A 24,730-nucleotide genomic window follows, 5' to 3' on the forward strand; every position below is an offset into this window, starting at 1 on the left:
GCACCTGTACTGAGGTTGGGAGGATCTGAGTTCACGGTATGTAACCTTGGGCAAGTCACTTAACCTCACTGCAGAGCAGTCCATATTTATAAGAAATCAAAGGAAAAACTTGAAAGTGAGAAAACTGAAAGACAAATAAATGTTGCTACTCCCCCATAATGGTTGTCCTTCATTTTCAAAGACCAAGGCATCAAAGAGGTGATGCCATGACAAACACATGAATTGGATTTGAGAGGTGGTGGTGCTGTGCAAAGTCACCAGTCTCACTTTCTCCTCTAGAGCCATCTGGGTCCAGTGACCAGATATGAATCAGGATCACTAGAGATGACTCTAGATGTGAGGCAATCAGGGTTAAGAGACGTACCCTAGGTCACACAGCTAGTTAGAGTCAAGTGTTTGAGGCCAGATTTGAACTCCTGTCTTCCTGAATTCAAAGTCAGTGCTCTATCCACTGCACTACTCTGATAACAGAAAAACTGAATATTTGGCGAAGAACCACTCCTTCAAAGGAACCAGAAGTGGTAATATCAACATGCAAACTAACTAAATGGAAGAAAATTAAATTCTTTCATATAGCAATAAAAAAATGAAGAAATAAAATGCTTCTTTTCATGTGATTAGGGTTAGTCATGAATGGGGTGGGAGAGTGTTTTTTTCTCTTGGTTTGTTTGTTTGTTTGATTTTATTTAAGGAAAAAAAATCATATTGTCTGAAAAATACTGAGAAATCAAAGGAAGAATCAATGTGCCAAAGAATATATGGAACAAAAGATATAAGGAATTTCAGGAGGAGAGAAGGCAAAGGAGAAGGATACTTCAGGGGAAAATTCATTCATTCATTAGTAAATCAACATTAAAGTTGATGGTATAATACAGATTCAAGGTGAGAGAGGATCAATTTAGACAGTGAGATGCAATTTAAAAAACTGATCAGAACTACAGAAGGAAGGTTATGAGACACTTGCATTCCTTGCTCACACACTCACATATTTAGAGCAGCAGAAGAAAAATGAGATTAGGAGGTATGGGAACTGGAAGAATGGGAGTAGGGAGGAAGAGAAAGAAAAGGGGGAAAGGAAGAGAGAGAAAGAGAGAGAGAGAGAGAGAGAGAGAGAGAGAGAGAGAGAGAGAATATATATATGTGTATATATATATACATATATATGTATATATATATATATATATATATATATATATATATATATAAAAGTAAGTCTAAGGAGAGTTTGGAACTTGTCATGGTAAGAAAGAAAAGGAGAATTGGTAGGGAAGAAAAAGAGATTAAGTTAGCAAAACAAATTCTATAGATTAAAGTGCTGACTTGAAAGAAGAGAAACATGCATACATTTAATAGAAGAAAACACAAACAATAATTGCAACTTTAAATATGAATGGAATAAATTCCCCAAATAAAGAGATTGGAAGAATTTTCTTAAAAAAATTTAACAATTTGTTCCATATAATAAACACATTTAAAATATGAAGATACAGAGTGAAAGATGAGGGGATAAAATAAAATTTATTGTGTTTTAAGGGACTTGAAATATCAGCAATTACATCTCAGAAAAGACAAATAAAACTTAATAATGTTGAGACTTCTGGCAGAGATATCTAAATGAAAGCTTCTAGCTAAAACCAGTTCCCTCAGGCAAAATGGAAAACATTACCAAATGAAGCAAAGGGTCAACAAAGCAGAGAACACACATGAGGTAATTCTCTCTCTCTCTCTCTCTCTCTCTCTCTCTCTCTCTCTCTCTCTCTCTCTCTCTCTAAAACACACACACACACACACACACACACACACACACACACACACACACACACACATACATCAAAAAAATGGTATAAACCCCAGATCTGAGCCATAATGGTACCAAATCTTAGCCTTGACAGCCTCAAAATATTGATGGAGACAGGCACAAGATAACAGGATTTTTAAGAGTCCCATTTAGATTTCAGCTTCTATCCAGGACTAACATACAGGTCAGGCTCTATGCCCAGTTGAGGATCTCATTCCAGAAGTTCAATGAGAGGAAGATAAGGACTCCACTATCTCACTGAGGTCTAGGGACTACAGCAATAGGTAGATACTATAAATTAAAACTCAGCTGCCCTATTTGGAACCACAACCTCTATTTCAGTTTTACAAGTTTTGGAAGGGATAGGGCTGAAAAACTGTTAGTTAACAGTCAGTTGGCTACACTACTTTCTAGCTGAAAACTGAGAACTCACTGTAATCACCAACTACTTTTTCCAACCACCCTGATAGACTAAGAGTGACAATAACCAGTAATTTCAAAGTCTGGAGAAGTTCAAAAGAAAATGCAAATAAGGAACCTGGGTCTGCAATCCCCAAAGAAGATAGGTTGAACACCTTATAGAGACCTTGAATATTCTATTCAGTTGACTTCTCAGGAGAGCTTTTCCTTCCTGTCTCAACTCTGCCTGCTTATATTCTTCCTTTTAACTGTTCCATCCCTAATGTACTAAATCCCCAAATGCAATAGAGCAAATACTTTTCTCCAACAAATTGTGTACTCTCTCATCTCCATTCACCTCAACTCTATCCTAAGTGCCCCATTTCATTTTCCCTTTATTCTATGTTCCCTAAAACTATATTTAACAAAACTTTGTTAATTTTAGGCATCTTCCTCTTATAGTTCATCTTCTGGCTTTCATTGAACATGGTGCCCTCTGTTCTCAGGTTAACATAATTTTAGGCCAGAGAGTCACACTGTCTCTCATATTCAACCTTCTCAACTCACTGGTCCTAGTAGAAGACTTAGAAAACTTCCAAGTGTGTGTCTCTTTCACATTACCTCAGGAGCTTCGAGTTCTTTGGAATTTATCAAATTTATTGTCTGACCCAGTTATTAATGGCTGTTATTTATTGGCTCCCAACTCATTCTCCCTCTTTTCTTGATGAATTCATCCCTCTCCAGCCCAACTTTGGGTTCATATTAAAAGAATTCAAAAAATTTGTTTGTGTTCCCTCAAATACAGGGATAGTCACATCCATATTCCTTCTTCTAATTCTTCTAATTCTACTGATAATTGTTCTCCCCATGACTTACTCCTAAATTTATTCCTAGCCTTCCCCATAAACCAATTCCTCCACCTCTCAGTACTTTACCAGGTCATTACTCCTGCTTTGATAGCACTGTTCTTCCTTTCCAATTCTGAACCTTTGGTGAAACAGTTCAAATCTTCATTATTTTCTACTTTCTCATTGGCTGTTCCCTGTGACATTTGGACATTAATAAAAAATCAAAAAGTCTTTAGATATTTCTAAGTTTCTCCTTTGGTCAAGATGGGGTTGAGGATAGAGAGACCTAGTCTGAAGTCTGAAGGGTTTCTTCTTCCTCATCTTTCTAAGCAGTTTCTTCTAAGGGCTTTTGTTGGAAAATTCTCTTATGCCTCACTGGAATATTTTGGGCCTGAACTGGATGAAGCAGGCTTGGCTATGTTTTCTCAGTCAATGACTTTGCATTTCAAGTCTTTCATTGATTGATTTACTTTACTTAATAGAGGTATTTAGGCCTTGTTCACACCTCTGGTTTGAATGATTCAAGCAAGGTATATTCACATATGATAACTATATTAGGTATGATAAATAGAAAGGAGGGTGATTTTTATCTCATTTACTTAAGTATTAAATCTCTATATCATGAACTGTCTATTGGAGACTTCAAGTTGCATGTTTCACAAGCATTTCAAACCCAACATAACCTCACCACAAGTCATTATATTTCCCTCAAAATCATCCTTTTCCCAAACTTCTGTATTTCTATTGAGGGCACTACCATTTTTTCAGTTCCCTAGGTTCACCACTTCTTCCCCTCACTATCCCATATACACAGTATGTTATTAAATACTGTTTCTATTTCAACAGTTCCTATTACATTCAATCATTTCATTTAACTTACTTAGCCACCACTTTAGTTTGGGTCCTCATCACCCTCACCACCTCCTATTTGGTCTCCCTACTTTGAATCTATTCTTACTGCAATCTATTTTCCACACAACTACCAAAGTAATTTTCTTAGAGTGAATGTCTAACCATAACTTTCCCCTCTCCTCCAGTGATTCCCATAACCTCTAAGCTGTAACCTAAACTGTTTGCTATTTAAAACTCTTCAAAAATTATTCCTTTACTATAATATGAGCATTATTCATTATTTCCCTTTATACATTTTACCAGTCAGTCATGCTAATATTCTTTGTTTTTCTTATCTGTTCTCCATTACCTGGAATATTCTCTGCCTTCATCCAAAACTGAATTCAAATGTCACTTTCTAGATGGAAGATTTCCTGATTCTACCTCACTCCCTGCCCTCATCCCCAAAACTGATTTTCTCAAACTACTTCATAGTCATTTTTCATATAGCATCTATACACTTATTTTAGATGCACATGTTGTCTTCCTAAAATGACTTTGTCATCATCACATAAAATGTTTTCTTAATTCTACTAATTTCTTTCTACACCATGATAATCATTGCAAAAGGGAGATGAAGAGAGTAGAAAAGAGCAACACCCAATGACATGAATCTTGGCTAGATAAACTGGAAGAGGGGAGAAAAATATGATCAGATTTTTGTCATTATATATTCTAGGGTTTATTTCATTCTCTTTCTGTTTCTGCCTCAATTTTCCTTGTGGGTAGAGAGAGAGGAAACATGATAGTAATATATGATGATGGGAAGAGCTAGCCTAATAATCCCATAATAATTCCCATTAAATGGAAGTGATTGGTAGAAATGAATCAGAAAACAGAAAACAAAATCCTAAAACAGGCTGTTTTAAAGAAACAAACTTGAAACAAAAACAAAATTAAGAGTTGCAATAGAATCTATTATGTCTCACCAGAAATCATCATGGCTAAAAAAGGAAGTAAGTTAGCTATACCTACTAAGTAGATAAGGTATACACATTGTGTGTCTGTGTGTGTATACATATAGTATTTTGCCTAATGACTTTTTCATTTGGTATGCTAACTATCCCTAATGGATTTATATCATCTGCAAATTTGATGAACATGAAGTTATGTCTTTGTCAAGATAAAAAAGTTAAACAGCACAGGTTCAAGAACAGATCCCTTGAGGAACTTTGCCTGAGATGTTAATATAGCATGTATAGTGGTAGATTTAAGTACCAGGGAAAACTAAGTTCAAACCCTAACCCAGACTCTTGCTGCGTGGCTTTGGACTGTCTCAACCTCAGAGATCTCATCTGTAGTATGGGTAGAGTGGGCTGGGTGTGGGGAGGGGGGATAGCATTTACTTCCTAGAATTACTATAAGGTTAAAAATGAGATAAGATTTGTAAAGTACTTAAAGCTCTACATGAATTCTAGTTATTATTATTGTTAACAATTACACTGAACACTTCTGAATACGTCTAAATCTATGATTGCATTGCCCATTTCTAGTGTCAGATACTTTATGAAATAATGATTTGAATCTAGGTAAAGATTTATCAAATAAGGGACTATAATGTTTCTCTCATTTATCAGTATAGTAACTCTGTATGAAAGGAAATAAGATTGGTCCCACATGATTTGTTTTTGATGAATCCATGCCATCTCTATTTACCATTTTACAGTCTAGATATTCACTAATTATACATAATAATCAGCTTAGAGTATCCAAGGAAGCAAAGTTAAAATCATTGGTCTTTAGTATAAAGATTGTTTTCTTCATTTCAAAAAAATAATACACTTGCCCTCTCCATTCTTCTCATTTTACTACGTTTTCATTCATATCCTTCTGTTCTTGCAGTATCAGACATAGTTCATCTGAAGCAGATGACCTGAATTCTTCAAGGCTCCCTATGTGTTCTCTTACTATCTTCTTACATGGATACCAAATGCCTGTTAGTCATTTTTTGGTCTTTCATTTCCAGTGGAAAGGTTTTTCTTTTTGGCAGAAATAAATGAAGTAAAATAAAAATTGAGCAGTCATTCCTCTCTCCAGTTACCATTATTTTATTTGTACCCAGCAAAGGTTCTAGCCATTCTTTGATCCTTATTTCTACCAATTTAGTATTTTTTTTAATCTACTATTTTGGGGACAGATAGATGGCACAGTGAATGGAGTCAGGAGGACCTGAATTCAAATCAGACCACAGTCATGTAATGTTTACTTAGCTGTGAGACTTTGCTCAAGTCACTTAATCCCATTGCCTTGCAAAAATAGATTAAAAACAAAAATAAATCTACTCTTTCAGTTATCCTTAACTGCCTTTGCCAGCCTCAGATCACTCCAAACTTCTGCACCACTGATGATACCATCCTATTATAGGACAGTAATAATAAAAATAATAATAATAATAATAATAATAATAATAATAATAATAATCTGTTATGTGACCTTACTTCTGCTACCTTCACTTTTTTTATACCAAAATTAGTTGGTGAGATCATTGTGAATCCACATTGGACTCTTTAAAAGAACTTAATGATCTGACTGCAATTTAAAGAAAAAAAAGATATGATAGATGTTTGAGAATTACTGAATGAAAATCTATTTTGCATTGTACCTATATAAAAACTGAAATTGTTCTAGGGAATACAAACTGATAGAGAAATACAGAAAAAAACAAACATATTAAACATATGCTTTTCAAACACAACACAACAAAAATCATTATTGTGAATTTGAAGGGAAAATTCATATTTTTAAAAGAGGAATAAATAACAATCCTAAAGAAACCGTAAATAATTTTATCAAAGAAAATGATAAATGATATGACCTAACCAAAATGTTAGCATGGGGTTAAAGCAATCCTGAGAGGAAAATTTTATCTCTAAATACAACAAAAGTAAAAATCAATACAATGAATAGAGTAGGGAATGAAAAATAATTAATAAATTAAAATCCTAAATCAACACAAGAGTAGACATTCTGAAGATCAAGGAAGAAGCAAAAAGTAAAAGCAAAAAAACTATTGAATTAATGAATAAAACTAAGAGATTTTCTTTTCTGAATAGACAACTGAAATATACTCATTAATTAAATTTATTTTTTAGAGAAGACTTCAAGCTGCTAAAATAAAAAATGAAGATGAAAATTCATGAGATGAAAATGAAATAAAGAAAATTGTTAGAAATTATCATATGTAATTAAATGCCAAAAAATGAAAACAAATAAAATGGATGAATGGTTATAAAAATACCTACATAAACAGAACAAGAAATAAAGAAAGATATTAGGAATAGAAATTGGAGTAAGCCACAAATTAACCCTCGAAGTAAAAAAAAAATCACAGGATGAAATGAGCTGACAAGTGAATAAGATTCAATAGTCAAAGAACAATTAGCTCATATATTTACATTCCATCTGTCCTCCAAAAAAAAATTAAAATTCACCATACCAAAATCCTTCTATTAGACGATATAGTCCTGTTCCTCAAACCAGGAAGTGATAAGGAAAAGAAAAAAATACTTCAGATAAATATCAGTAATAAATACTGATGCAAGAATATTGAATAAAATATTAGTAATATGGATATGACTATATATTCAAAAGATTATTTACTACAACTAGGCTGAATTTATATCAAGAATTCAGATATGGTTCAACATTAAGGAGACTATAAATAGGAGAGAACATATTATCATAAAAACAATGAAAACGCTTCCTTCTATCAAAGAAAAAACCAACCCCAAAGCCAACTCTAAACATATAGCCCTCATTTATGGTAAGAATAATTATGTTAAGAAAAAAATAGATAATTATAACTTTATTTAAAATGATAAATAGTAACTATCTAAAACCTTTTTTTTTTTGCAATAGAAATATACTAGTAGCCTTCCCAAAAAGATCAAGGCTAAAGCAAGTAATAAAAGACAAGAGAAAGAAATTTTGGAAATAAGAATAGGAAAACAGAAGCCAAAATTATCTCTATGTGCCAATGATATGATGGTTAACTTTAAAAATCCTAGAGCTACCATACAGGAACTAATCAAAATAATCAGTAATTTCAGTAAAGTATCAAGATATGAAATAAATCTACAAAATTATTAGTCTGTTAGTATTCATTAAGAAAACTCAGCAAGAAGAATAGAAAAAGAAATCCTATCCATGTTAATTATAAAAAATGTAGGAAATATCAAGAGTCTATCTACTAACAGATATTCAAGACCAGTATGTATAATAAATTCAAAATACTCTTTCAAAAATAAAGACATAAATAATTGATGGGAGAGTAATTTCTCATGATTTCACTGCACTAATTAAAAATAATGCCACTTAAGCCAATTTACAGATTCCATGCTATACCAAACTACCAGAGGACAAAATAATAATCAAATTCATCTGGCAGGGAAAAAAATCAAGGATATCAAGAAAAATGATAAGATAAAGTATTCATGAAGAAGACTTTGTATTTTTAGAGTTAAACTACATTTTAAAGCAGCAGTCAATGGTACTTCTGGTAGTAGAGTCAAGAGGGTAGAGTGAAGCTTGCATACTCCTGGAGTTTTTCCCACAATGATTTTAAATAAAGTCTCTAAACAGACCCTAAAGTGACAAAATCCACAAAAAAGAGAGGGGAAACAAGTTCTCAACTCAGAATATCACAGAGGAACTTCATGTGGGTAAAAGGAGAACATATTCCAGTGTAGGAAGGAGAACTAGAAAACCAGTGGGAGGCTCTTAGTGATAATGCCATCTCAGAAGAGGAAAGTAATGAAAAAGCTTACATGTGAAGCCTCAGAGGGGGGTTTTAAATTGGTCTCAAATCCAAAAAAGACCTTTTAGAAGAGCTCAAAAAGCATTTTATAAAGCAAAGAAGAAAGGAAGAAGAAAAATGGAGAAAAGTAATGACTCATAAAAGAAAATTAAGAAAAATTTATTGAAGAAAACTGTAACTTTAAAAGTAAAATTGGTCAATTGGAAAAAGAAATCAACTCCTCAAAAAATAAGATTAACTCTTTGGAAAAAGAAATACAAAAGCTAACTGAAGAAAACAAAACCCTAAAATTGTAATTAGAAAAATGAAAACTAATGATTATATGAGACTCCATGATTCCATGGATATGGAATATGGATATGAGACTCCATGATTCCCAAAATGTTGGGAAAAAATAATAAACAAAAATGTAAAGTATCTCTCAGGAAAAACAACTGACCTGGGAAATAGATCCAGAAGAGATAATTTAAGAATAATTAGACTACCTGAAATCCAAGCTCAGAAAAAGAGTCTGGAAATTATCATTAAAGAAATTCTCATGGAAAATTACCCTAATACTGCAGAACAAGAAGAAAAAGGACAGTGTGAAGCAGGCAGCAATCAGAATCAAAATAATGGTGAGGAGGGATAAGGGGAAAGGAGAAAGAAAAATACAAATGGGGGAAGACAGGATGGAGGGAAGTAAGTTTTTTGTATTTCTTTCTCTCTTATGACCTTTATTTCCCTACTTAGTTCTAATTCCTCTTTCACAATATGACTTATTTGGCAATATATTAAACATAATTGTACATGTACAATTTGTATGAGATTGCCATGGGGAGGAAGAAGGGAAGGGAGAGTGGTAGAAAAATATGGAACTCAAAATTTTGCAAAACAATGAATGTTGAAGGGGCAGCTATATGGTGCAGTGGATAAAGCATGGGCCCTAGAGTCAGGAGTCCCTGAGTTCAAATCCAGCCTCAGACACTTAATAATTACCTAGCTGTGTGGCCTTGGGCAAGCCATTTAACCCCATTTGCCTTGCAAAAAAACCAATGAATGTTGAAAACTATCTTTGCATGTAACTGGGGGAAACAATGTGGAAAGAGAACATGAACTGATGCAAAATGAAGAACCAGAAGAACATTGTACATGGAGACAGCAATATTATATGCTCTACTGTGAATAACTTCACTATTCTCAGCAATTCAGTCATCCAAGAAAATTCTGAAGGACTTATGAAAAGTGCTATTCATCTATGAAGAAAGAATTGATGAAGGCTGAATGCAAAAACACTACTTTTTAATTTTGTTAAGGTCTTTTTTGTATGTGTTATCATTCAAAGCATGACTTAACATAGAAATGTGCTTTTCACAGCTATTCATGTATAACCTATATTAAATTACTTGTTTTTCTTAATGGGGAGGGGCAGAAGAAAGAAAATTTGAAACTCAAAATCTAAAAAATTTAATATTAAAATTGTTTTTATATGAAATTTAGAAAAAAATATTAAAGAACAAATAAATAAATGGAACAAAACAAAGCAGTAGTCATTAACATTATATTCTCCTTTAAAAAACAAACAGAAAAGTAGAAGAATGGAACAGAGAAGATAAGAAAAAAAGCAAAAGGAATTGAAAATTTTTGTCCAGTGTTTAGTAAAACAAAAAAACATAAAAGTATTTGGGGAAAGGACTTTTAAAAAAAATAAGAACTAGGAAAATTGGAAAATAGCAGAAATCAGATTTAGATTCATGGTTCATGTGACAAAAAAGATGATGAATTTCTCATTTTCTCTGGGTTTCTTCAATTCTATAAACTTCCAAAAATGGGGAGAATGTCAGATATGCCATATTTATAATTAAATTTAAAAAAAAAACAGAGAATCCTTACAAAGAAAATTGTCATCATCACCATCAATATAATCATCATCATCATCATCACTTTTATCTAGTATTTTAAAAGACTCATGTACAGTTATTTAATTAAATCTTTACAACAACCCTTTAAGATAGATGCTATTACTATTTCCATATACAGATGGGGAAACTTAAATTAAAGAGATTTGTGTATTATCTAGAAGGCAAGTGATTGAAGTAGGAAAGAGCTTTATAAATTAGTTCAAACTCTTAAAGTGTTCACTCAGCACCTTAAGCTCCGCCAGCCTCTCTCTCTCTCTCTCTCTCTCTCTTTCTCTCTCTCTCTCTCTCTCTCTCTCTCTCTCTCTCTCTCTCTCTATATATATATATATATATATATATATATGTACATACACACACACACACACACACACACACACACACACACATCTGGAGCACAATTTAAAATGCAAAATTGTACTAGGTCCATCATAGGACTCTATTTCTCTTGTTACAGAGATTCTACAAGGAGATAGGAAGGGAACAAATAAAAATACCACTGCAGTTAGCTAACTAGAAGGATATTTAATGCTCAGGATTAGTCTATGATAATATTATAAAAAATGATAATCCAGCTAAATTATTCTGTAGATTTAGTACTAAGGTAATCAAATTATCAAAGGAATAATAGGTAAAATAATAAAAAATATTCATCTGAAGGAACAAAACATTTACAATATCAAGGATAGAGGTGGGGGGGTGAATAAAGGAGAAATAGCACTTCCACACCTCTAATTATTTTATAAAGAAACAATGATCTGAGCTCCTAGAGGAAGAACACTTTTGATTCTAATTGATTTTTAATAACCCAATGTTGGGAAACTTGAAAACATAAAGCAATTAGAGAAGAATGCCCTAATTTGCAAGAACTGTTGAAAAAAACTGGAAAGCACTCTGATAAAAATTAGGGTTGTACCAACACCATATACCATGTGCCACAATAAATTCAAAATGGAGACCTGACCTAAATATTAAGAGATCTTAATATTTTTAAAAAGTAGAACAGAAACAGATCAATTATCTATCATAGCTACAACTAGAGGGCTACTTCTTAGCCAAGCAAGAAATAGAAATAAGCACAAAGATAAAACAGTCAATTTTGGTTATATGTAACTAAAAGGTTTGTATGTGAAAAAAAAATAATGTAAGTTGGATAAGGAGAGAAATGGTTAATTGTGAAATAAGTATTTGTGTCAAATGTCTCTTATGGCTTCCAAAGTATCTGGAGAACCAAGGAAGAGGCTATTACAATAGTCTTGACTGGCACATGTTAAGTGCCTCATATATATTTATTGAGTTGAATTGAAGAGATGATGATGGTAAAAAAGCAATAGCAGAATTATCATGTACTGCCACAGATATGAAAAATGTGCTGAATTTACTACAGGTAATACTCATGCAAAGAAAAGCACATTTAAATATTTATTTTCATTTAAATCAAGTAATCAACTGATTATGAAAAGTTTACTGGATAGATGAAAAATCTTGGAGTTAGGGAATTCTGCATTCAACTCCACTAAGCAGAACAAAATTGAGGTAGGATGACTTTGCTCCATGGTGCTGAACCTAGATAGTACCAATATTAGAGGATTATGCCAGCCCTTACAGTAATTCCAAAACATAGTAACAACAGAGCACAGCATCTTTTTTAACAAGAATAATCAATTAAAATTAGGAATCAAGAGGCACAGGATGCCTTGCTTCATTTCAATTGAAGGCATGATTCATGTGTCCACCCACTTTGTGGTCCTTGTCCCAGGTACAAAAATTGCTAGATATTGCTTTGACTTTTGGTGAAATATTGACCATTATAGATATTTTATTATTTCTTTGTCTATTTCCCAAAGTCTTAATTTTAACCTTTATTTAATTCCTTATATTTTATATCTACTAGAGTTTGTTTTTATTGTTTCTGTTGTCTTTCACTTTGAGGGAGGAGAGGATATGAAAAGGGAGACGCAGTCAATTTGTGTCTGAGAGAATAAAGGGACTTAAAGTATAGGATATTGAAGTGAGTTGACCTTTTCTTTCTTTTTCTTGCTCTCTTTAGTGGAACAAGAAAGTTAAGAGACGATTCCAAGACTAGTGAGATTGTAAATGGGAGTAACCCCAGATCATATTCCTGACTAATGAATCAGGAGTAAACCCACAGGGATTAAAACTTTATTAGGACCTTCCAATAAAAAGATCATCAGCCATAATGAATTGAAAATGAAATACTTTCTGTTGAATCAGAGACATAACCTTATTTTATATTATTGCCATTAAACATTTATTTAAATTGAAAACAGAAGATTTATATATTTAGCATCATCAGTTATATGTGTTTCCTATAAGGTTGTCATGTCAATTTATTATTTTAAGTGCTGAATAAAGGCCCATAGAAATCTTTGAAAACCATAGGTTTCAAATCTATATGTTCTAGTTTCATCACAACATTGGCAAACACTTGGGAATAAGGACAACACTGTTGCCAAGGGTATGAATAAAGCTCTAAGATGGCATTTACTGAAAAGCAAATAAACACTTATGGTTTGGCCAATTGCTGTAATTGAACCCACTGAGAAAAAAGTATTATTTTCTATGATCTACAGGCTTCAAAGTTCAGCTCAAATGATACCTCTTTGAGGAAGCTTATCTGAATTTCTCCAGCAGTTAGTGCCCTTAAGTTATTTAGTATTGTTTTTGTGTATATCTTATACTTTTTTGCTTATATATTATAGACTCATGAGAATGTAATTTCTTGAGTATAGGCTCTATTATTTTTGTTTTCATATATTCAGTGCCTGATACATAGTAGGCATTAAATGTCAAAGAAATGAATGAAAAATAGTTACATACAATTGTCGTGCTATTGATTTACTTCAATGTATTTAAGTTTTCAGCCATGATACTGAATTTTGCATCAAATGCTATTTTGTCTTGTTTTATGAAAAAATACATACAATGAGCTTAACAGGTATTTTTTAAAAAAACATTGACTGAACTTTCTTTACATTAAAATTAAAGCATATCTAAATATGTGCAAGCCAACATAAGGATTTTCAAACCAAATTAAATGGAATATATTTTATTTGAATAGCATATGTCCATATAATTTTACTTATAAAATTTCATAAAATGAAACACAGTATATTAGTTTTCTGGATTACCAGGTCTAAAATAGCAAATATTACATATACAACATCTACATAAAAAACTCAAACTTTTCACTGCAAATCATCATTCTTTCACTTCTATAACTTTCATTGACCCAGAACAAGTCTTTATTTGCTGAGCTGCCTGGCGCCCAAGCTGGTCAAATTTTTACAAGTCTACTAGGGCCCCCTACCAAACTAAAAAGTTCCATGAGATCAGGGACACTCAATCCACATTTTATACCCTCCCTTACCCTGAGTCTGGCACAGTACACAGAATAAATTTGTTCAAAAACAAATAAATGTTTGTGGAATGAATGAATAACTTAAGGGCCCTTAAGCTTACTTTGTGGCCAGGATTCTATGCAAAACTGTGAGGCAGGTGAAATTTGTCCTTAGGGCTTTTCAGCTCCCTAGTTATTATATATCCTGTTTTTTACTTGATGATACAATTTTGAGGTACTTGACACCTTTCTCCAATTAAAATTTCTTCCTCTAAAAAAGAATGGAGCCTTGTTCTCAGTAAAGTTGACAACAAATTAAAGTATTACCTCTCCTTAAGGAAAAAGCCTTAAAAATCTTATGATGGAATTTCAGTGAAATAATTAATCATCTGGGAAGATAATTATTAGTCAGGGAGTCAAGTCTCTCTGTCTCTCTCTCTTTCTCCATATATATGTAGGTATGCGTATGTATATGTATATGGATGTGCATATATGACGTTTTGTCCTTCTTTCTCAAAGAAGACCATGACATCAGGGAGATGATGTCATGACAAACACATGAATTGGATTTGAGTGAGGGGGAGCTGTGCTACGTCCTCAGTCTCACTTTCTTCTCTAGGGCCATCTAAGCCCAGTGACCAGCTAGGATCAGGATGACTGGAGATGGCCCTGGATATGATACAATTGGGGATAAGTGACTTGTCCAAGATCACACAGCTAGTAAATTATATATATATGTATATACATATATATATATGTATATACATATATACATATACTTCAATATAGAATTACATATAAATAGAAGATACATATAGATGATGTAGATATATTAAATACTGAGCTTCTGAATGAAAGGCAGGTATTATAATGCATGGGGGGAAAGTGTAAAGAAATGTTGCAAAAATCATTCAATGAATAATGTATAATGATATAACACAATGGGAAGTAGGAAACAAAAGTGGTTAATAGGGGAATGAGATTCAAGAGAGGTACAAAAATAGAAGTGAGTCCTTATCTGTCTTCATTTAGGTCAAGCTACCAGGACTCAGTCAACTACCTCATAGAGCTGTGATAGGTGAGCTCTTGCTAAGAAAAGGAGAGATTCTCCAGGACTGAGTAGATGATACCTTATGTTTCATAAAGAAATTATAGGCCTTTTCAAGGCAAAATTGGCAAAATTCTAGAATGTGTTATATATTAATATTTAACAAATGAAGGAGTGATCATCAAGAGTCACTCCAGTAATTAAGAGATGATGAAATTCATTTTCTTTTATTACAGAATTATGAGATTGGCACTTAATTATCTTTTCCCTTTCTGAGATTTCATTACCTAAGCTGAAACTCTCCCTCTCCCAAAAACATTCAATTTTAATTGTCAAATTAGTGATTTTTGAAAATATCCTGGATAGAAGGTTAAAGAATGTGCTTTGTAACTAGCAACAAATAAACCAGAAGTTATTTGGAAGCTTCTGTTTTACTTTGGTAATTGCAAGAAATTTTTATTAAATAAATAGATAAATGAAATTTACTTCTGAACCACTGAGAGGATTTGAACATATCTGAGGTAGAAAACTTAACAAAGGCTATTTAAAGCCTAATTTTTACCTTCTCCTCACTCAAGTGATTTATACATCTAGTTATTCACTCAGCTTTACCCTAAGTGATCTCTTAAAAGGACTTTGTAAGTTTCAAATTGAGACTGTTTCCAAGACATACCATTAAACAATTCAAGCCATTTTTTGTGATCTAAAAAGTTTAAATAAAAATTGTTTTTTGAATTTAATATATCAATCAGTGTTGCTTCTGTCCCAACCCATTATCATCACAAGATAATAGAGTAATAAACAAAACTAAGAAATACTAACCACCTTCACAAATGTCAAAAATAAATAGTCCAAAAGATAATAAGATCATAGATTTAGAGCTGGAAGACAATTTAGAACTATAAAGCTCAATGTCTTCATTTTAAAGAGGAAGGAATAGAGGTACCAAAAAGTTAAGAGGTTTGCTCAGGGTTAAAATGGCTATTAAGTGAGGAGGCATTTGAACCCAAGTCCTCCTGGACTCCACATTCAGCATTATATCCACTCTTCTCCTCTATGTAGTGGGAAAAGTATATTGTACTTAAAAGAATCTTTTAATGTGAATTAACTAACATATTGGTAGCACTAGAGGTACAGAACTTTAATTTATTCACTGCTAAATATGATACAAATAATCTGAGGATAATTTCAAGGCTTACATCACCCATGGATTTAAGGATTCAGATGGCTACCACTGAGGTTCCAGATTTAACAATGCTCTCAAATCATCACATGAAAGAATAACAAATATATCATAGCTCAATAATACACTCACACCCCACAAATCCCTTATATATTTTTTCACATCAGAGAGAGAAAAACAAAGAGGCTTAATTTGATTTACAGAGTGAAAAACAACACTTTTTGTCAGAGGAGGGGGGGGGCAGTGTAGGGAGGAGAGTTCATCCAGCTGGTTCTCATCTATATGCCATGATTCTCTGTTTAGTTTACACTATTAGACTCAAAAGCTTTGCTTTAATCTTAACTGCTACAGTATGCCTTATAGTAGATTCTATCATGTAGCTCCTTGATAGGGTTTCAGGTCTTGGCAAAGCCCCATCTTTCAAGCTGTCCATTACCATATGGGTAGTAAATGCATCCAACATTTTTTCATTGGCGCCTGTATCATTATGTCTTGTCACCAATGGTTTCTCCAATTTTCAGTAAATTGTTACATATACTGTGGTTTGGAGCTGATGAGATGATCTCTTACCTTTGTAAATATATGACCAATCCTCTTAGGTTCTTCCCATCCCTTCTCTTTTTGCTGATGACCTAACATCTGGGGGAAGGGAATGGGAAACCTTTTGGGAAAAAACCAGTGTAAGAATAAAAAAAACCATAAACCAACAAGGGGAAGAGAGCAAACTTCCAGAAGCCTACACTCTAAAGCAATTTTAGGAAAAAAGGGGAGGAAGCAAAAGAGACTGAAGGACATACCTGATCTGTCTTCATTCTGTGAATCACATCTCCGGCACAGTTCTGGTATGGTCTTGAGTGATGTTACTGAGTACTAAATGGGAAACCAGAGGAAAATGGTAAGATAGCAAAAAGGTATATTGTTTTATTTGCTTAAATAGTGCCATAAATCAGGACAATAATAGTGATATTTAAATTCCTGGATAGAGAGTTTCAGATCACCATATGATTTTGTAGACAAAGAAACAAAAGAGGTTTTGGTAGTCTGCCTTCATTTCAATCTGTACCTAATCCATTATAGGTGCTGCTTTAGCGTTGAGTATTTCTGTGTCTCATGCTCCCACAGAAAATAACAAGCAAAAGGTAAATTGAGAAACTTTCAAGAGTCACTTTAAGTGACTTGCAAAATTAATAATTAGGGTACCTCAGAAAGGACCGTGGAATGTCTGGATATCCATCTGGACTTCCTAAACTGTCCTGCAGTATGACCTTAACCTATGAGAGAAACTACTACTGTAAAAGCAAAAAAACAAAAAAACAAAACTTCAGTAGGATGGAGGCTGTGGAATACTATTATCTATTTGAACTATTTCATAAACACATGAAAGAGTTTTCACATTTTCAAATAGTTATATGGCAGACAAACGTCTGGCATCAATTCAGTGACTGGCTATCAAGATAATTAGATTCAATTCAGTAATCTTTTTTTTCCTCTTAAAAAATAAATATCACCTACATTCAAAAGAACTATGCTAGCAGTTAGGCAGACATAAGATGAACTTATAGCCCACACTTTCTTACAATCTAATGGGAATAGGGTATAAGAAATGAAAAGTAGAAATATAATACAAGGAAAAAAGTAAGAAATGCAAAGTAGGGATCAAAACAAAGTACTCTGGGGAGGGAGACTCATTTTTCTTTGGAGGTGGGTTTCCACATTTTCTATGTGGATGTGGAAGGAAGGCAAAACTAAGATGAGCATTATAAGGACAATTGTCATTAAGTATAAATGCAAAAAAAGAGTAGAATCTACATTATAGTCATAGGAGATAAGTGTTTTGACACAGACACAAAATTGATGATACCATTAAATAAGGGTCATAATAAAAAAAATACAGTGCTTGGTCAGTCACTGCTCATGGGGAATGAGGTATCTGTTTGCTGACCTTAGAACATCTGAGAGGTCTGGTGTCTTCCCAGGGCATGCATGTGAGCCATAACAAATAATTATCCAGGATTTATCAAAACAGATGACTACTTTTGATTTCTGGCGATTCATATGGGCACACTTTTTACTGCCAGAAGGAATATAAAAAGTACTGCCAAAAATTACAAAGTGTTGGGCAAGGAACTAAAGATTATAGGGGCACTGGTTTTGTGTTCTTTGTTGCTGTCCATTGAAGGAAAGGGTGTTAAAAAGAAAAAAAAATGATTTTGGAAATAATGTGGTATCTGAGACTAGCATTTGCATTATTGGACTATGGCTTAGAATACAGGGATGACAAACTCCTGGTTAGGATTGGAGTTCATCTAACAAAAACAGAAAAAAAAATTAAAAATGTTTTTTCCCCAGGTGTTTTGAAAAGGACTTAAAGTTAAAAAGTTTGGAGTGGGTGGAATTGTCTATGTTTCTCTATTAAGCTGGATACCATAGAAGTCAGGTTTAATGAAGAAGAACAATTGAAACACCCAGAAATTCACAGGAGACAACTCTAAAATAAAGATATAACTGTAAAATCCATAGTTTCAAATTTCTATATAGAAATGCTAAAAGATTAGTTAATAAACTAGAGGAATGCAAGAAGGAAAATTTAACCTCACAAGGTATGTACTACTGAAATTTGAATGGATAAATAAATGTGGCTATGGAAGGGTATACCTATTCAAAGAAATAGGACAGGTAAAATGGGGAGGGGGAACAAGATAACTATTAAGAAAGTCTGCTCATTAGGAAATCTAGGAACAAAAGAGAAACATGATAAAAAGCATTTGAATGAAAATTAAGAGAAAGAAATAAAATCCCTTTTGTCACTAAAATTGAGAACAGAGCACTGAGAGAGAAACAATAGACAGATAAATTTTGGAAATAAGTTGATAAGGCTGATATAGAAGAGTAATAGAGAAGTGATGGGGAAACAGCAATCATTCAGATATCTATTAAATCTCTCTCATACAACACACACACACACACACACACACACACACACACACACACACATCCCCCTCCCTTCCCCTTTTTGTCCTTCCCCAGGCCATCTAATAACTCCTTGACTTCTCTTACTGATAATTTCATCTTTTAAGAGATAGAAGAACTGAAAGAGAAAATTATAAATCACACCTAACAGGGAAAAACAGGTTGCTGTAATGGAAATTATCACCTTCTCCTAGAATATTGATAAAGGGTTAGAAGGTTTGACATAACCCCCTAGGTATTAGGAGCACAGATTTCAAAGAATTAATAGAAAGAATGAGCATAACCTCAAGAATTAAAATTCTACATGGGCAGTCAGCCCAGGAGGGATGGGAGGTGATCAAGAATGAAAATTTGAACACACAAAAGGAAGCAATTCTAATAAATTGGGAAATAAGGGGTTATCTAAAATGCTTAAAATGTATGGACAGGGAATTCAACAACCACCTTGGGTCTTTTTTGGATAAAGAATTATTTTAAATGTTAATTTTTTATTTATGGAATAAAACAAACATTTCAATAACAAAGAACAATAAAAAGGTGATTTAAAAATGGAAGCAAAGGCAAGTAACAGAAGATGAGTATATGAGAACTGCACAGTTCCTGAAAAACTGTTAATATCCTCAAAGCACAAAATGAACTAAGGAAGGAAGGTCAAAACAAAAAGGGAAAGGGAGGATATTTTTTTAAGTTACATTATAGGAAAGAGAAGGAACAGGACTCCTATGTGTGACAGATGTTATGATGAAAAGCATTTAAAGGAAGAAGACAAGGTTATTTGGTTTTTATTTTGCTGTAGTTTTCATTTACACTTTCAAGAAGATTGGTCTTTGAACTGAAAAATGGTTGAACAAAGATGATTAACAGGAAACTGATAACTAAAATATGTAAGAAAGTAAGAAAATAACTGTCTTAGATGAATTCAAGTCATCTGGTATAAAGGTACTGGAAGAATAGATGTGATTGCAGAATTATGGTCTTTATTTTTAAATTTACATTTTTATTTTTTCACTTCAAAATCATTTAATTTTTACAAGTCAGTCTTTTAAAATTTAATTTAAATTCTTCATTTCTTTTCTTTTTTGTTGTTCTAGTATCAGCGCTAGTTGGAAGAATGGAAAATAGATGTCATAGGACTTAAGAATGGTAGATGCACGGGCAGCTAGGTGATGCAGTGGATAGAGCACTGGCCCTGGAGTCAGGAGTACCTGAGTTCAAATCCAGCCTCAGACACTTAATAATTACCTAGCTGTGTGGCCTTGGGCAAGCCACTTAACCCCATTTGCCTTACCTAAAGAAAAAAAAAACAAGAATGTCAAATGCAGTCTGAATTTAAAAAAGAATATAATCTGCAAATTATAATAGTCCAGTGAGCTTGATTTCAATGTATAAATAAAGAGTTGATTGGGGAAAAACTTCTAGAAAAGAAAGGCAGGATTATGAAGATCCATTAAGGCTTTATCAAAAACAGATCATGCCAGACAAATCTTGCCATTTTTGACAGATTTACTAAATTTTGGATTAGAAGAATGTTTTAGTGAAAGCTTATCTCCATTCTAGAAAAGCACTTCATAGAGCATTCTATACTGTCTTCAAGGAAAATAATGTGCTGCATGATAATGCAATATTCTAGTCCACAATGCTCAATATTTTTCCACAGATAGATTCAGATTTTGTTGAATCGACAGGCTCAAAAAATTCTTACTACTGGTTCAATGTCAAATTCACTAGCCTTCAACCAGTTTTTTTCAGGGACCTGTGTTTGGTCTTGTGCACTTTTATGAATGACCAGTATAAGTGAGATCTTCATCAAATCTGCTAATGACACAAATCTGGGAGGGAGAGCTAACACATTGATAAAAATCAAAAGATTTTAATAATCTCTAACATTAGATTGAAGTTAAGAAGATGAAATTTAGAAGGGAGAGAGAGACGTAAAGTGTTATACTCAGTTCTGAAAAAATCAACTTTATAAAGATAGGATGAAGGAAGCATGATTAGAAAAAAGTTTGTCCAAAAGCTATTTGGGGTTTTAGTGGATTACAAATCCAATGAATTAGAAGTGTGTCTGTGACAAAAAAACAAAAATAAAACAAAACAAACAAACAAAAGTAATACAATCTTGACTTGCATTATGAAAGTATAGTTTCAGGTAATAAGAAGGTAATGCTGTCTTTGTATTCAATCCTGGTTAGACTTTGTCTGGAATAATTTGTCCAATTCAGGGAACCACAATTTAAGAGGAACATTGATAAATTAGAGAGTATGCATAATTTCCAAGACAATTAAGATAGTAAAAGAGTCTTGAATTCATGTCACATGAAGATGGGTTGAAGGAAATGGTGATGTTGAACTTGAGAAGGAAAAGATTTGGGTAAACAATGAGGGTTGTCTTCAAATACCTAAGGATAAAAAAAGCATTAGAATTATTCTTTTTGGTCCCAGAAGACAGAATCAGGAACAATGAATACAAATTGCAGAGGCAAATTTAGGTTTGATATCTGGAGAGCTATCCAAAAATGTAATGTACTATTCTGTAAAGTGGTAAGCTCCCTGTCTTTGGAGGTCTTCAAGCAAAGGTCAGATAAGAATTTGTTGAGTATCATTGGAATTTCTTTGTTGTACTGGTTCAAATATTTTTTTTTCCATTAAGGACCCTTTCAACTCTAAAATTCTCTGTTTCTGTGAAGAGGACAGCCATAGGGCATGGATCTCTATGTTCTCAGTTCCTTCTGTAATCCTAGGTTCCAGTAAAGGTGTCCATGTGCATTGATTGGCAGACTTCTTCATTCAAAGTTGACTATAATGATAAAATTAGAGTTCAGTTGTCTATAGTATATGATGCATGATATGGAATATTCTATGAAATAAAGCTGTGTAATCCCTCAGATTTCAGGAGAATTAGTTAATGCTTTATTATTTTTGTAATAATGAGCCACTGAGGTTTTTTTAAGCAGGAGAATGACAGTCTGACATATTCAGGAGGACAATAATATTATGGAGAATCAAATGTAAAAAAAGAAAGAGTAGAAGTGAGGGCAGCTAGGTGGTGTAGTGAATAGAGTATCGATCCTGAAGTCAGGAGAACCTGAGTTCAAATTCAGTATCAGACACTTAAATTACTCAGTTATATGACACTGGGTTACGTGACTTGCCCAGTTGCCTTGCAAAAACTAGAGAAAAAAAGAGTAGAAGTAGAAACAAAGGTTAAAATTTATTAGTTGTGAAGATGAAAATTAAAGAAGTCCAGGTATGGAAAGAAGATTTTTATATTTATGTGTGTGTGTGTGTGTGTGTGTGTGTGTGTGTGTGTGTGTGTGTCTAAAGAGAGATTTCAAAGATAAAATCAATAAGATTTGAGAATTGGAAGGATATGAGTGATAAGAAAGAGCTAGGGGTTGAATATGACTGGAATTTGAGGCTCAGTGACTAGAAGGATGGTGCTAAAATCAAAAGAATTAAAGAAGCTGGGGAGTCAACAGATTTTAAGCACAAGATAAAAAGTTCAGTTTTGGAAATGTAGAATTTGAACTACTGGCAGGACATCTAGGTGAAGATGTTTATCGAAAAGTTGGGAAAAATGACATACTATGATATTGGAAATAAATTTTGGGGAGTAATTCACACTAATTTCAGAAGCAAATGATTCCTTTTTATAATAGTAAAACAACCTGAAAATTAAATGGTTGCCCATAAACTTGGAAATGGTTGGAAAAACTCTGGTTTATGAATGTAATTGATATATTCATTCCAAAAGAAAAATGAACAGTTGAATTTCAGAAAATAATAGTAAGGCTTGTGAGAACCGAGGCAGTGTGAAATAAATACAATGATAAATGGAATTATATATAAATATCACATACAGAAACAATTGTAAAAGACATCAAGATTTGGAGAAATGCAATGAGCAATATCAACTTTGGAGGCCTGACTATTAAACATACCTTTCTTCTCTTGGGAAAGAAGTGATGACAATGGTAGGGGATGAACTTTATGCTGTCAGCCATGATCAACTTTGTTTTTCTTAACTGTACTTCGTTGTTACAAAAAAGGTTCTATTGGAGGTTATTTTGGGGACATGGTATCAAAGAGAAAAAAATAAACTTTTTTTAAGTTTAAAAGTTAGATTAAAATACCAGATATAAATGGAAATACCTAAAAGAATGGTTTAGAATGAATAAAACATAAAATATTTTGTATAATTTCTGAAGAAATGGAAACAGTTAAAATAAATTTTATCATTATGATTTATCAGGATTAGATCTGATATCAGTCATTTTAGATTACTCTAGTCAAATATTTTATAAAATAGGAAAAAAGATGTTAGGAATATATTTACATATACATATATATTAATATATATGTGTATGTGTGTATGTATCATTAAGTTTTTTCCTTTTAAGTTCAGAGAATTTCTTCCTTAATCATCTACATTCTTTAACTCATAAAATATGGCACAAATAGAATTCTTAAGGTTTTCACAAATGTTATTTTTTAAATAAATCCACATTTAAATCACTATGTTGTCAGAAATCAATAGCCTCGTTTAAAAAGAGAGAGAGAGGAAGAATGGCAATGGAAAGAGGAAAAAAAGTCCACTCTAAAAGAAAAATGACTGAAGAGTATTCTTTAAATTACTACAATTGCTCTAGAATTTTAAAAATGCCAGGTCGCCACATGTTGTTCAACAAGAGAGATCATTTTTAGCTAGCTGATTATTGAGAGATGGAAGCACCACATCTTGAAAGAAATGTGCTACAGCTTTCATTACAGTAGTAGAAACCAACAAATTTCTGCAACTGGTGGTGTTGTTACTCTTCACCAACCTTATGTTACAAGCAAATTAAATTTCAAGAACATCCAAGGCATAAAAGTGAAATCTCAAGTGACTAATTACAGAAATTAGTTTCATCTCTATGATGCAACAAGATCCTACTTTGGTTGAACATTCTACAAAGATCATGTAATATATACATATATATGTATTTATATATATTATATATATATATGTTTGTGTGTGTCTCAATTTATATGAATCATTATTTATTTCTCTCATTTTTTAATCTATTTTCTTTGATATTTCAGTAATACATTGGATAAGATATTTTTGTTTTTACCTACTAGGTACGTTATGTTTTCATGAGAAGAACTAGGTCCCTTAGGAATCGGTAGCTTCTTGAGACCAGCTGGTATGAGTTAAATAATTATAGTCTGTAATTAAATTAGAATTAGGCATTTTGTATTATTCCTTTACCATATGTTCAACCAAGTACCTATTTTTTCTCCTCTTTTTTCCTCCTTGAAAGAAAAATTGAGGACTGAGTATGGACAGAATTGCATTCAAATGCTATTAAAAGCTAGAAATTTTATTGGGTTCAATCTTGAAGCTCATTGCTAGAACATCATCTACAATTCTAAGAACATTCAAACTTAGTGAATGAAGAAGAGTAGGAACTAAAGGAGTCATTTAAAAAGTATATTCGTAGGGGAGAAAGTACAAATCAGAAGGCTAGCCTCACCCCAAAGTTGATCACACCAATTCTCATAGCTCTAAGAACACCATACATCATTTTTTGTGAAC

The 24,730-nt window shown here is 32.9% G+C and overlaps 1 protein-coding gene across 2 annotated transcripts in view; it reads right to left on the reverse strand.

The window, feature by feature from the left end:
* The window catches only part of SNCAIP (synuclein alpha interacting protein), a 252,789-nt gene that overhangs the window by 73,596 nt on the left and 154,463 nt on the right, over positions 1-24,730 (reverse strand). For both annotated transcript variants that reach the window (XM_074207731.1, XM_074207732.1), the window contains exon 3: positions 16,980-17,052. In XM_074207731.1, coding sequence (XP_074063832.1) covers positions 16,980-17,052 — 73 coding nt within the window. The remainder of the gene's footprint in view (positions 1-16,979; positions 17,053-24,730) is intronic.

The sequence above is a fragment of the Macrotis lagotis genome, chromosome X, assembly GCF_037893015.1.
Source record: "Macrotis lagotis isolate mMagLag1 chromosome X, bilby.v1.9.chrom.fasta, whole genome shotgun sequence".
Taxonomy (NCBI): Eukaryota; Metazoa; Chordata; class Mammalia; order Peramelemorphia; family Peramelidae; genus Macrotis; species Macrotis lagotis.